General features: G+C 36.0%; 4 protein-coding genes across 6 annotated transcripts; 2 read left to right on the plus strand and 2 right to left on the minus strand.

The window, feature by feature from the left end:
• Positions 1 to 17: 17 nt before the first annotated feature.
• Positions 18 to 4,002, plus strand: LOC141901633 (leukotriene A-4 hydrolase-like). 2 transcript variants are annotated; one of them, XM_074788993.1, is made up of 17 exons: positions 18 to 159; positions 597 to 768; positions 843 to 982; positions 1,072 to 1,183; positions 1,280 to 1,348; positions 1,460 to 1,617; positions 1,698 to 1,770; positions 1,870 to 2,010; positions 2,089 to 2,183; positions 2,268 to 2,379; positions 2,625 to 2,769; positions 2,851 to 2,954; positions 3,038 to 3,108; positions 3,180 to 3,330; positions 3,412 to 3,494; positions 3,596 to 3,700; positions 3,788 to 4,002. In XM_074788993.1, exons 2-17 carry the CDS (start codon positions 604 to 606, stop codon positions 3,900 to 3,902), a joined length of 1,839 nt encoding a protein of 612 aa, XP_074645094.1. In that variant the 5' UTR covers positions 18 to 159; positions 597 to 603; the 3' UTR covers positions 3,903 to 4,002. The 2 variants fall into 2 exon arrangements, with proteins under 2 accessions (XP_074645094.1, XP_074645095.1); XM_074788994.1 differs by lacking the exon at positions 2,268 to 2,379 and adding an exon at positions 2,408 to 2,519.
• Positions 4,003 to 4,164: 162 nt separating this feature from the next.
• Positions 4,165 to 7,822, minus strand: LOC141901638 (ubiquitin carboxyl-terminal hydrolase BAP1-like). 2 transcript variants are annotated; one of them, XM_074789003.1, is made up of 13 exons: positions 7,635 to 7,822; positions 7,454 to 7,483; positions 7,251 to 7,305; positions 7,043 to 7,172; positions 6,836 to 6,955; positions 6,695 to 6,756; positions 6,455 to 6,597; positions 6,296 to 6,368; positions 6,089 to 6,212; positions 5,864 to 5,881; positions 4,680 to 5,246; positions 4,512 to 4,604; positions 4,165 to 4,432 (listed from the first exon to the last, which is right to left on the minus strand). In XM_074789003.1, the coding sequence occupies exons 1-13, from the start codon at positions 7,684 to 7,686 to the stop codon at positions 4,229 to 4,231; spliced, it is 1,671 nt and encodes a 556-aa protein (XP_074645104.1). In that variant the 5' UTR covers positions 7,687 to 7,822; the 3' UTR covers positions 4,165 to 4,228. The 2 variants fall into 2 exon arrangements, with proteins under 2 accessions (XP_074645104.1, XP_074645105.1); XM_074789004.1 differs by lacking the exon at positions 5,864 to 5,881.
• Positions 7,806 to 10,350, plus strand: LOC141901636 (uncharacterized). Its single transcript, XM_074788998.1, has 3 exons — positions 7,806 to 7,945; positions 8,142 to 8,496; positions 8,672 to 10,350. The coding sequence occupies exons 2-3, from the start codon at positions 8,179 to 8,181 to the stop codon at positions 10,046 to 10,048; spliced, it is 1,695 nt and encodes a 564-aa protein (XP_074645099.1). The 5' UTR covers positions 7,806 to 7,945; positions 8,142 to 8,178; the 3' UTR covers positions 10,049 to 10,350.
• Positions 10,351 to 10,390: 40 nt separating this feature from the next.
• Positions 10,391 to 13,034, minus strand: LOC141901650 (mRNA cap guanine-N(7) methyltransferase-like). The gene is made up of 10 exons (XM_074789028.1): positions 12,861 to 13,034; positions 12,557 to 12,689; positions 12,343 to 12,477; positions 12,127 to 12,251; positions 11,853 to 12,034; positions 11,605 to 11,775; positions 11,389 to 11,506; positions 11,187 to 11,309; positions 11,066 to 11,099; positions 10,391 to 10,655 (listed from the first exon to the last, which is right to left on the minus strand). Exons 1-10 carry the CDS (start codon positions 12,960 to 12,962, stop codon positions 10,519 to 10,521), a joined length of 1,260 nt encoding a protein of 419 aa, XP_074645129.1. The 5' UTR covers positions 12,963 to 13,034; the 3' UTR covers positions 10,391 to 10,518.
• Positions 13,035 to 13,521: the final 487 nt, after the last annotated feature.

Genomic DNA, 13,521 nt, shown 5'->3' on the forward strand with positions numbered 1-13,521 from the left:
CACGGAAACGGAATGGGACTCTATTTTTGAGGCCAAAGCCGTCGATTACGGACGACGATTGATGTCACATGATCAAAATATGGCGAATTCCTTTTAACTTGAAAGTGAAAGTTTAGCGAATACGGTAATCGTTGAAACGTGCGTTACTCCGTTATTCAGGTAACTTAATGTGGAACTTAACAGTTTAATTAACTCCTTGAAATCTGACTGGGACACAGAGCTGAATTTAAAAATTAAACGGATTCGATGAGTTGAGTAAAAAACGACAGCCCCTGTCCTCGTCGTCAACTTCAGTCAGTTTCACTTCACTTCACTGAAGTCTTCAGTCTGCCGTGCCGGCGTCATTGTCCAGTTAAACTTTTAAGTATGCGGTGTCTGTATAGAATGAATGCCTAACCCTTAAGGATACTCACTAGAATTCACATAAAGTTTAAAGATGGCTTTTGACGACGAGCACGCAACTGACTGAGTACTAGTAGGCCTTATATGTATGCTTATACCATATGGTTAATGAACTTTCGATAATGAACGTTGCCAACAAGGATATGTTCATTTTTTCTACGTTTTAACTTCAGTTTCATTTTTTCTAAGTTCAGTAAGAAGATGTCTGCTTTAAGCCCAGCTGATCCCAATTCATTTGCACTTCCTGAACAATGGCAAACGAAGAAAATCCACCTTGATTTGGCAGTTGATTTTACCTCTGAAACACTCGATGGACGAGCGGATTTTGAAATAGAGAAGAATGCTGAGGATTCACCCAATATATTGGTAAGTATCCAAGAAAATTGTTCTTAATTTCACTGAGACATTACTGAATATGGAGAAATTTTTTTCTTATTAAGACATTAGATACACATGATTTGAGTATTGTGAAGGTGTCAGATAAGAGCTCTGGTGAACAACTAAAGTTTACTGTCGGTGATCCAGTTCTGTGTTTTGGTTCTAAACTTGAAATTCATCTACCAGCTGGTGTTGGTAAAAAGTAAGATCTTGTATGTTAGCTTATATCATATACAGATACGAAATATCAGGTGAGAAGGTTAATCATATATTTAATGAACTGTTTTTAAGAATGACTGTGTCAGTGCATTACAAAACTTCTCCGCAAAGTACAGCCCTGCAGTGGTTAAAAGCTGAACAGACAGCTGGAAAAAAACACCCATATCTGTTCAGTCAATGTCAGGTAAATATATAGTATGCCTACATTGATCAGTGATAATGATAATGATCTAGTTAAAAGATGATAGAGTTTATCATCAGTGATTGCTTATAATTTTAGGCAATACACGCTAGAAGTTTATTACCGTGCCAGGATACTCCAGCGATCAAAACATCCTACACAGCATCTGTAAGTGAGAAATCTATATCATGTCAAATAAATCGACTTGATAAAACTATAAGATATTTGAATCTAATATTGATACAGGTTATCATTACTTAGGCAATGTTTGTATTTCAGATATCTGCACCAGTGGATTTAGAAGTGTTAATGAGCGCTGTCAAACAGTCAACTAGTCAAAATCCAACGGAAGCCACCCACAGAGTCCACACATTTCATCAGAAAGTTCCAATTCCTAGCTATTTAATAGCAATTGTTGTTGGAGCAATTGAAAGCAGGTCTGATTTGATATATCACTACGAGAAAGTTATTTAAAGTTTCATCAGTATTTGTGTCAACATTTATAGAATTTTGACAGGAAAATTGGTCCACGATCTCACGTTTGGTCTGAAAAAGAAATGGTTGACAAAGCAGCTCATGAATTTGCCGAGGTGAAAAATTTTGTTACCATTCAAAAACAAAACATTATCAACATCTTAGTAAAACATGTGTTGGTACTCATTGGGGAACTATTAACGGTTCTTTTGCAGACAGAGCAAATGATACAAACTGCTGAATCAATACTTGGTCCGTACGTTTGGGGAATCTATGACCTTTTAGTGTTACCACCTTCATTCCCGTATGGTGGTATGGAGAATCCTTGCTTAACCTTTGTAACACCCACTTTATTGGTATGTATTTGGCGAACAATGATGTTTTTTTTTCTGATTCTGTTTTTTTTTGTTAACACAACTCAAATTGTTACGTAGGCTGGAGATCGTTCTTTGGCCGATGTTGTCGCTCATGAAATCACTCATAGCTGGACTGGCAACCTTGTCACCAACAAAACTTCTGAACATTTCTGGTGAGTATCGGTGAAATCATCAAACATTTCAATACCAGGGGTTCTTGAAATAATAATGGTAACAATACCATTTTACACATACAGGCTCAATGAAGGACACACAGTGTTTGTTGAACGGAAAATAGCGGGGAAAATGCATAGCGAAAAACATCGGCATTTTTCTGCAGTCGAAGGCTGGAAAGATTTATCTGAATCTGTAAGTTTGAATTTTCTACATTATGCAGGTTAAATGAAGGGCACACTTCGTTTGTCGAGAGGAAGATAGTTGCACGCTTGCGCGGAGAGCCACATCGACATCTGAGCCACATCGAAAGATGGAAGGATCTAATGGCTACAGTGAGATAGATGTGTTTTAGATACATTACCGGTTACCAGAATACATACCTTAGAAAATGTCCATCGTTTAAAAACTTTATGCCACGATTGAAAATTTCATTTTAGATTGAGCTGCAAGGGGCCACAAATCCACTTACAAAACTTGTAACTGATTTGAAAGGTATCGATCCCGACGATGCTTTTTCATGTGTTCCATACGAGAAAGGGTCTTCACTGTTATTCTATCTTGAGCAAAAACTTGGTGGAGCCGGTTAGTATTATTACTTCTCTATAACAACTAAGGGTACATACAAAAACCTAACTGCAGTTGCGTATTTATGTCTATTTCCAGAGGTTTTCAATCCATTCCTTAGAGCGTACATTGAGAAGTTTAAGTATAAGAGTTTGGATACTGACGAATGGAAGGAATTCCTGTACAGTTTTTTCCATGATAAGGTGAAACTTGGATTTATTAAATGTGCTTTTCATGACTGTTAGCTAAATAATACAAAAGCTATAAAGTACCGATTCATTTTTAGGTGTCTGTGTTAGATGAAGTAGATTGGAATGCATGGTTCTATCAACCAGGCATGCCTCCTGTAAAGCCAAAGTATGTACAGCCTCAAGCGTATTGAACTTTTCAAGAAGATTTTATAAGTGACATTTTCTAATTTTTTTCAGTTTCGACACTTCTTTAGCAGATGTTTGCATTGCTTTATGTGAGAAGTGGAGCAAAGCTAGTGACAATGAATTAGACCAATTTGCCGCATCAGACATCGAAGGATTTTCATCTAACCAAATCAGAGAATTCCTGTCGTTGTTATTGTTAGAGGTAGAACTTGACAAGTAAAAAAACTGATATGTTGAAATCCAACTGATGTTGATTTTTCACTTGAAAATCATCATTTTTCAGGCTCCGTTGTCAAGTATTAAAATGACGGCCTTGAAAGAATTATACAAGATACATGAAATGCATAATTCGGAAATTAGATTCAGGTCTGTAATATCCTTATTATTTTTCATGCAAATGATATCTGTTTCTCATGTGCAGTCTATGAAATAAATACCTAGTGTATAGAAATAAATTTCCATTTCAGGTGGCTTAGACTTGCGATAAAAGCCGAGCAAGATTTTGCCATTAAACCAGCATTAGAATTTGTAACTGAACAGGGAAGAATGAAATTTACACGGCCATTATACAGGTTGGTATTAATCAGCGCTTTGTTATTACAGATTTCAGAAGTCAATTTAAATACTGGTAATTGATAGCAGTATTCGTTTTACTTCAGGGACTTGTTTAAGTGGAACGGATCTAAGAATGCAGCAGTTAAAAATTTCAACGAACATCGACCTTCCATGCACAATGTAACAGCTACGCTTATCGCTAAGGATTTACATCTTTAACTTTTTAACACTTCAACAAGAAGTCAAAACTATCAGTCAGCAGAGATGCTTGTAAACTTATGAGGGAATAAACTGAAGGATCATGAAAATCTATTTGTATTTGTGTCAATTTTTATTTCCAATATGGCAATTTCAAGGCGCAAGTGAGACAAAGAAAACCCGATAAGAGTCTCCTCTGTTGGAGTATTTCTAACTAATCCTTCCCATCTCAGAAAGTGAATAAATAACAATACCTCGAGTATCTCAGATTAATATATTAAATAAAACGTTAATACACAACATTTAATATAAATGCAACGCGTTTTGTCACAAAAAACCTATGAATATTATCGACGTTTCTTCGCACGCGCTTTTTTCTTTTTAGGATCAGTTTTACTGGTTGCAGTTTGACTGCCGTTGGTTGATGGTGTTTTACGTTTGCTCATCATCTGTTGTTCGATGAGGCCGGCTAAATGTCCCTGTTCAGCTAACATCGATAGAAACGTGCTGATGAAATGATCGTAATTATGAGTTCGTCGACAATCATCGGCCTAGAAAATATATATTTTAGACTGTTTTAACAACCTACGACTTACCGATTAACGACCAAAAAATCTCACAAAAATTTACCTTATATTTTCGTCTCTTATCAACTTCATCCTGAAGTTTGGATTCACAAGATGCTATCTCGCTTTCAACATTCTTCAATAAAGCCAACAAATCCTGCAAAGAGATTTTGATCAGATACTGTATAATTCAGAAACTAACAAGTTATTCAAATAATCATCAAATTTATACCTTAGGAGTAAATCCTTGATGACTGTTAAACTTTTCGCGTGCATCTTCAACAATTTGTCTAGTCGTACTGTCCAACAAACCTTGAGCTGCCTTCTCAAGGGTTAGTTCTTTATCACTATTAGAATCCATATCGTTAATTTTGCCGTCACATTTTTCCGGGGTACAGCGAAATGAATTATCTGTTGTTGACGAGGGAGATGTGAGTAAACTTGCCACTTCAGAAGCGGTGTCTGTACTTTCACTTAAAGTAGGTGAAACGATTAAATTGTTGTTATATCGAGTATGAATCGCAAGTGGTTTTGTTATATCGGTATTTGCTAAAGTCGCAGGAATTATATGTTCACTGCCATCCTCGACAGAAATTGAAATCTGCAATCCGTTGTCTACTGATTCCAGTTTATTGCCTTTGATCCGGTCTATATCCATCGTATTTTCCTCAAAGTTTGATTTAGTGGGAGACTTAGAAATATCATTCCCGATAGCAGTCTCCAATCTCATTGATTCAGTGTGATCTTTGATAGCCGTTTTGCTGTCATCATTGGATAAATTATCAGTTACCTTCACCATCTAAAGAGAGAAAAAAATGCAAGATTCATTCGCTTTTCCAGCATAGCTATTAGTATTAGGAGGGGTACGACAACTACTACACCGCAAAGATTTTTGAAAGAAATATTTCGACTTTATAGTACTGTGATTTCAATTTAGGATACCAGTAACTGAAACTTATGTGTTTGTTGAGACTACACCCTAAATAAGCTAAAATGGTAGTATAAATGCTATATCCTACAGATGCACAGCATGCCGCATCAATAATTTATGTTAGAACTTACGGAGAAGTGTTACAAGACTAATAGAGTATAAGGTTAAGGTCTCTATTTTGTCATATGAAAGAAATCACAGTCGAAATGTACAACAGGCCCCAAGCCACAAACTTGTCCAGTCCCTTAGCCCTCATTATCACACAAATTAAACACAATAGATAGATGATCCTTCGATTCCGAACTGTTATTCGATTAAGATTAGGATGTACATTTAAACTGAAGTGATCTACAATACTTAAGAAATGAGATTTAGACATGAGATAAACTGATTCTAGAGATAGGTTAAAATGAAATTTTCAAGAAGCATATCAAATTTCCATGGCATTCACATGCACATATAACAATGAATAATCTGCATCATACCTTGTTAGTATCCAGACGCTAGCCAAAATGGAAAAACACAGTTAGTTTTAAAGCTGACAAAGACATTCTGAATTCATACACATGACTAGGCTACATATATTATTCTTGATACGAAATAAACCTCTTGAATATTTTTAAAACTTCACCTCTGCAGTTCCATAATCATAAAATGTTATATCTCGATTATCTTAAGTTGAGACAAATGAAAATGACACATTTTCTTACCTGCTGGAGAGCTTCAAGAACAATCTGACGATTAGTTTTCAATGTTGTTAGCTTATGTTTCAATTGTTGACGTCTATCTGGAACTACTGCCATCAGATTAAATCGGATATCATGATATGGCTCCCTGAAAAAATTAACAGATATGAGTGACATGTTTAGATGATTCAATCCAAACTTGAATCTGAAACCAGTGTGATAAATAATTACCCGCCAGTTGCCATACCAAGTCGACCAGAAATGACCTGTCTAAATCGCTCGGTCCAATCTTCTCCAACTGGTCCTGAAAATGTATTCAAACTAACGAAATGTACTACCATAAAAATATGAAATGTAAAGAAATAGTTGAAATGCGTTGTTTCAACTAACCATGATCAATAGGATATTGTTTAAGACCATCTAATTCATATAAACGGCCATTGACAGGGACGTAGCTGACAAAATGAAATGCATCCATTGTTTTTGTTGTCGATATACCCTGCTGCTTTTCTTGCAAATTGTGCGGCTCAGGTCTGATGAAAAACAAAACAATAGATCAGAAATTACTATTTCAGTTTAAAATACTCTACCAATAATAATTTAAATTCTCCAGACAAAATTTAATATTACCTAGCATGACTGTTATGAGCCCTCGCTAGTTCAGGCAAGTTTCCAATTGCATAACCCTTATCCTGAAAAAATGAAACAATTGTAGGATTTAGTGAATTTCTGCATGGCTTTTTCTGCGAATTATTCTTAACTGCAGCCTACCTCAGGGCTCATGATTTGACTGAAGTTTTTAAGCTCTGTTAATGTATCTCCAAGTTTGATCTGATCACAATTCAAAAGAACGCTAACGAGCGCATGAGTCGCACAGGAATTGGGGATTACCTAAAAATAAGTTGTTAAAATATCCAAAGCTCAAGTAGCAACATATTTCATACGTATAGACTTAGGCCTGATAGCGGCAATACACACTTGCTGTGCAAAAAACATGTTGTTGAGGATTTCTTCATCTTTGACAAATGAATCTTCCTTCGTAATGATTTTTCTTCTTGCTCTGCGCTCTTCGATCCATTTGAAGAGAAAGATAAATCCATACACTGGACTGAAAATATAAAATCACAGGGGCTAAAATAACGAAATGATGAGCTCATTCGATACGTTTTTCTGGCAAAATACTTACCCCTCAATCGGCTTTTGCAGATCATATATTTCTTCAACTTGTATACAGTTGACTCCTGTAAATATAATTAGCAGGGAGTATAGACATAGCGGGGAATATAAAAAACCAAGATAATACCAGGACGAGAACGAAAAATGGCGGGCCCGAAGTCCAAGAAAAATATATCATTTTTCCAAGTTTTTTGAAGATTACTCCAAACTCACCAAAGTCTCCGACAAGCAAGGTAAATAACCCTAAAAAGGAAAAATGTAACTGCGTTAAGAAAAATAATAGAAAGTCTGAAAAAAATTCATTTTAATTGAATTTGTTTGTTCTTTAAAGATTTTAGTTTTTAAGATTCTGCCTGGCTGGGAAAAATTGCATTGGGCAACGATAATCTCTTACCAGGATCACTTTCTAACTCCAGCCATCCTCTACCAATAGTTGACTGATTCATCTTACATCTGCCTGGTCATATCTGTTCAGGAGATGCTCTAAATGAAGAGGATCAGGCTAATTTATTTTTGTTAGGATCGAATTGAAAGTCTATCTTGTGGCGCCATCTTTTAGTGGTCCGAAACCTACTGCGGCATGCGAATGAACACGACGAGTGTAATGTCCACCTTTCGAATTAAAACCTCCCTCTCTCAAAATGGTGTAAACAAAAGGTTAATTGGAACGACAGCTCTTCTGGAGGGTGTCAAATTTATCATTTTGTACGTATATATCTAACCATATCGGAAGAATTCACAGACGTCCAACAAATAAAAATTCAAATCCTACAGTTTTATTATTCAATTGCTCCTGGTTTCCTTGAACTATGACAAATAAAGCATATCATCACATTATGAGACATCAACATATTTTTTTTCTGTGTGACGTTACGAAATGATAGATTTTGTATATTTTCAGAGAATGTTATTGTAATTGAAGAACATTTAACCTATCCATGTCCAATATGGGAGGCGGAGAAGAGGAGCTTACTTATGATTTCTTCATCAATGAGTATCGTAGTTGTATGGGTTTGAGTCAGCTGCACCAGAAAGCCGAATCAAGAATTGAGGCGCATGAAAACTTGTTGCAAATAATAGTCGATTGTGTTTATCAATTTCCGTTCAAAGTATTTATCGTCGAATCGATGTTTAAGGATATGTTGAAACAGCCAGATGTTTCTTCTATGAGTTGCAAACATTTGTTCGTGTATGCTGAAAAATATGCCTTGAATTTGTTACACCAACCGTGGAAGAATGAAATCAAAATAATAAAAGTAAGTTGGTACTAGAGTATTGTACATCAGGGCCACTTACCAAGGAAAAGTCTGGGAATTTTCTTTTCTTTAAAAAAGTCATGGAATTGTGTTGAGATTGCTAGATAGCGCAGGGTTGGGTTGACGGTAAACTTTTAAATATAAAGTATTTATATCGATTAATATCTATTTTCAGCAACATACCGGCGTATTTCAGAACATCTCGTGTTGCAGCGAAATTACGACGTATCTGTATCATCTCGGCTATTCATTCAATGACGAGACTAATGAATATAAACTAACGAGGCATGTTGATCGCGAACAGCTCATAGCGTGTGCATTCGATTGTTTTATAGCGTTAGCGAAACTGGAATTCTTTACCGTGATTTACCGCGAACTGGAACGTTTTGGTTATACTTGGTTTCAGTTAATGATGACGATGGTGGCGGGACATATTCCAGCCAAATTCAGATCAGAGATGGTCGATTGGATTCACGATAATGTTACTCCAGAAAAAATTGTTAAGGTTAAGCGTCAAAATGCCAATCAGCGCGAGTTGGATGATATAACCGATGAAGATCTCTACGGATACAGCAGTTCCGAGCCAATTGTTGACGATGTTCTAGAATTTGCCTCAGCCGATGAGCATAGGAATCGTAGCTTCATATCACTAATGGGGGAAACAAATACAGGAAAACGATTTGATGTTAAGAGTCAGATGCGTCGACCTTCAAATGATTCTATTCTGTCTAAGTTAAGCAGTATAGATTCTGTGCGTTATGATATTGATCGCATGTTTCCGGAATCAGAACAGGAAAGTGATATGTCTATAGTACTGGATATTAAACAACCACCAATTATCAATGATGAACGATACAGTGATTTACTGCATAACGATACGTGCAGTTTGAAAACGGGTCAACTGCTGAACGGCAATCGTAGTGATCGACATTTTAAACATTTGCCACCATCCCACGCATTGTCTGATTCGGTCGGTAGGGATCGTGAAAAATTAATGTCGAAATATCAAGAAAGTTTAGCCACCCGGGTGATAAATAAAGATTTGAATTTATCGGCTGAAAATCTGAAAGCCAACAGCCTCACCGATATCAATCAGAAAAAGTATATTTCTGCATCAGGAAATTTACGTCCTGAAAGACGCAATGTTATGTCCGATATTGTGTATGAACAGACACGTGAGGATTTTAAACCTCCTTCGTTTTTGCGCTCACAAAGCCATGATGTTTCACTGTCGATACTGTCTACTCAGAATGAATGCCTAAAAGCGCGATCGTCTCTCAGTGCAAAACATACGGAAAATTCATTGTCAGAAAAAAATCTGTTGAAACACGATGATAAAACAATGTGGACGTGTGTATTTTGCACAATGAAAAATGAACGATCTACTCAAATGTGTTCAGTTTGTTCAAAGAGTCGTTATAGAGGAGCTGAATGCACGAGATTACGATCTGGTGGTCGTGAATGTCCATACTGTACGTTTATAAATGATGAAAACAAAAAGATCTGTAAACAGTGTGAAAATGAACTGAGTAAATCATCAACCTATGTGTGAAATATCTAAAACTTTTGGTTTTGGGGTATTTTAAAATAAGGCATAAGGCAAACAACAGAGAAGACTTTTTGCCTCTTGTACGATGATCATCCTTATTATTCATTTCAATTAAAGACAGTATAGGTAATCTTCATTCATTGTGCCAAATGTGTATAAATTCCATTGTTTGATTTGTTCATATAGCTGCTGACTAAGGATTTGTGTTTATGTTGGTTGCTGTAATCACTTAATCAATTATTGATTTATTTGTTAGTCCCTTACTAGGTGTTTACATATTTGGTTCTGCTATAATAAACATAAACTCTGCTATACTAAAAAAAAAAGAGTTTGTTTCATACATTTGTGATATTTATTTATATCATTCATATTGATGGATCAGGATATTATCTTCAGAACAATAATATGCATCTCAAAAGCAACTTCTTCATTGGGAAAATGTAAACAACAAATACATGCACCAACAATATTTATCAAGTATCTTCATGACGGGCTATCTTCGATGAGATTTCATTTGATTCCTCTGCAGCAGAGCGTTTTCTTGACGAGTGTGATTTCTGCTGGTGTACGGTTTCTGATACTTTTTGAAATGCAAATGTTGTATACAATGCTGAAACGATAACAAGAACGATGAAAGGTTATTTATTAGTCATGGGGGTGGATCAAGGAAAATTGGAAGGCAGGGTCTATATGAAAAAGTGAAGGGCATTCCTCAGTGAAGCAGCCACACTGAAGACCCAAAAGTGTTACACCATCAGGGTTAGATGTTTTTGAAGAAATCCATCTGAAAATACGCAATTTCCGTGAGGATGAGTATTATTTTCATAGGTTCTAATGATCTCTTTCTTGACAAAAAGAGCTACCTCGAACGGGGGTCTGATCCACCAAGATCTGACATTGAGTCAAGGACAGGACATGATCGGTGGATGGGTTAAAATTCGGAAAAGTTTGTAAGATTCTTAAATTTGTGCCTTCTTTATATTGATTATGACTAAATCAAATTGCAGAAGCTATACTCACTAGTAGTTTCCCATTCAGCCCGAGACAGTGTTCCCTATAATTACAGAATACATTACGGTATTTGAGATATACAGAACTATCACAAGCAGTATTTGATAGACAGAGAGCACTGAAACTTTACCACTTTGATTCTCCTTCTTGGATCATCAGCTTGTGTTTTCATCTTATTGACATCGGCATCAGCCTCTATATAGGCTGAAGTGTCCTTACTCATCAGATCAACATCTTCCTCTGGTGGATAAGGCTACAAATACATTTACATATATCGTTCCTAACTTCGATAAAGGTAAAAGCCATGATTGATTTTAAGTTGATTCGTTTACCTCCAAAGCCTGCATTCGCCCAATTAAAGACCTGTGATCACCTTTAGTGATATTTTCGCTAAAGAATTCACTAAATGGTTTCCTGGAAACTAGCTTCATCCCATATTTTTCTGCTAATCTAAAAATAATAAATTTCGACTTCTTTCATGATCTGGAAAATCTAATGTTCACTGTTCAAAACAAGCATTAGGAATTATTTCGCTTCGAAGAACTTACTTGACCATTGCCGGAAAATATCCAAGGAACTCTGGACAATCAACAACACCTTCAAGATGAAACATGTACTGACTACCAAACAAGGGAATGTCCTGTTTAACATTACAGCTGAACTCAATCCTGTAAACCTCATTACCAAACGAGTTCTCTTCTGCTGCCCGCCATCTTTTGCTGTAGAATTATTAAAATTTTAATCCTGATATTTCAAACGAGGCATAAAAAATAATGAACCCATATTTGAAACTCACACTAATTCATATGAATTGGTAGTTGTTCCGATGAAATATCCACCTGGTTTCAGACATTCACATGCATTCTTCAACATCATATCTACTTGTTGAAGGCTTTCAAATGAGTAATGAAATGAAAATTGACAGCTGACCAGGTCAAATGTAGTGTCATTGTTCTTGTACATGTCTTTTAACCTTTGCTAAAACAAGAGATTTACATAGATATTTATTTGATTTATCATCTTCATACCACATCCATCATTAATGACCAGTGATAGATTACTAGTATTACCTTAGTACAATCGGCTGTAATGAACTCGGCAGTGAACATTTTTTGAGGATATCTTTCCTGTTCATTTCGTCGACCCATATCTCTATACCGTTCCTCAGATTGTTGCACTGATGTCTCAGCGATATCTTTACAATATGTTGAAATAAAAATCATTATTTGAATAAACTATGAAGCTAAGAAGTTCACCTATTCATCATCCTAGAACTCGAAACATACCGGCACAAACAAGTTTTCCAATATTTCCTTTTTTCCATTTTAACATGTCACCTCCTTTTCCTGAACATAAATCCAATACAGATATCGGAGGACTATCAGCGCGCCTTGACTTCTTTAACTCTGTTAGATATTCAGCTGAAATTCAGAAAGTGTGAAAATGAAACCTGTTTTGAACAATAATATATCCTAAGAAAAGATATTGTCTAAAACTTACATATCAATACGCTTTTAATCCAATTATGAAAGTTTCTTAAATAGAATATGCGGCTTTTCACTCTTGATTCGATACTGGCTTGCGGAAGTTCATTATAGTGTTTCGCAACTTGATCACCCAAACCGACAGTATTCTACAAGGTAAAAACGAAAATGACCTCCATCAAAAAGCTTCTTCAAAGACTTAGAGTAAGCAGAGGCTGTTTTAACTGGTAACAAACAAATGCCATCCCGACCCATGGCTATGGGGATGTCACAATAAATTCAGAGGGGATGAGCCAAGCCCAAAAGCCCGAGAAATTTACCTGTTCCTGTACCTTCTTGCCGTAAGTACTGGGCTTATCATCATCAGCCGTGGGCTTTTGTGATGTATCAGATTTAACGTTATCGCTTTGTTGATTTTCCATTGATAAATATTTCAAATAGGGCCTAAAAAATCTAAATTCTGTAAGTCAAGTTTTATTGCGGCAACGACCTTCAGTTCACTGCCCCCGTAACCTGGATTAGTGGCAGCACCATACGGTCACCTACTTAATGGAATTTTCGCGCAGATGTCAGTTTCTGATCTTGAACTTGAACTTATATTTATTGCGCCATATATAACATTAATACATAGGATAAGACATGCAATAAATATACAGGACAAAACATTAAAGAATGACATTTAATGAAGAGTACATAATACATGTAGCATAAAAAAACAACAAAAGCTTATAAAAGAAACTCAATTAGAAAAGCGCCCTCAGTCTCAAAGCCAAGGAATTACTACGAAACGGAGTCGAGTCTTAGCTTAACCAAATCGCACACAATTGTAGAGATCGTTGTTATTGTAAGACATCAGAAAAGCGAATTTAGTATACCTCGGGCGTCTCTCGTCTTCAGTCTTGTGCTCTTGTTTGTTTTTTTTGTGTTCTTGTGCTCGTTTTTGTTTGTTTATTTTCTGTGTTCTTTGTATTACACTCTTTA

The sequence above is a fragment of the Tubulanus polymorphus genome, chromosome 3, assembly GCF_964204645.1.
Source record: "Tubulanus polymorphus chromosome 3, tnTubPoly1.2, whole genome shotgun sequence".
NCBI lineage: Eukaryota > Metazoa > Nemertea > Palaeonemertea > Tubulaniformes > Tubulanidae > Tubulanus > Tubulanus polymorphus.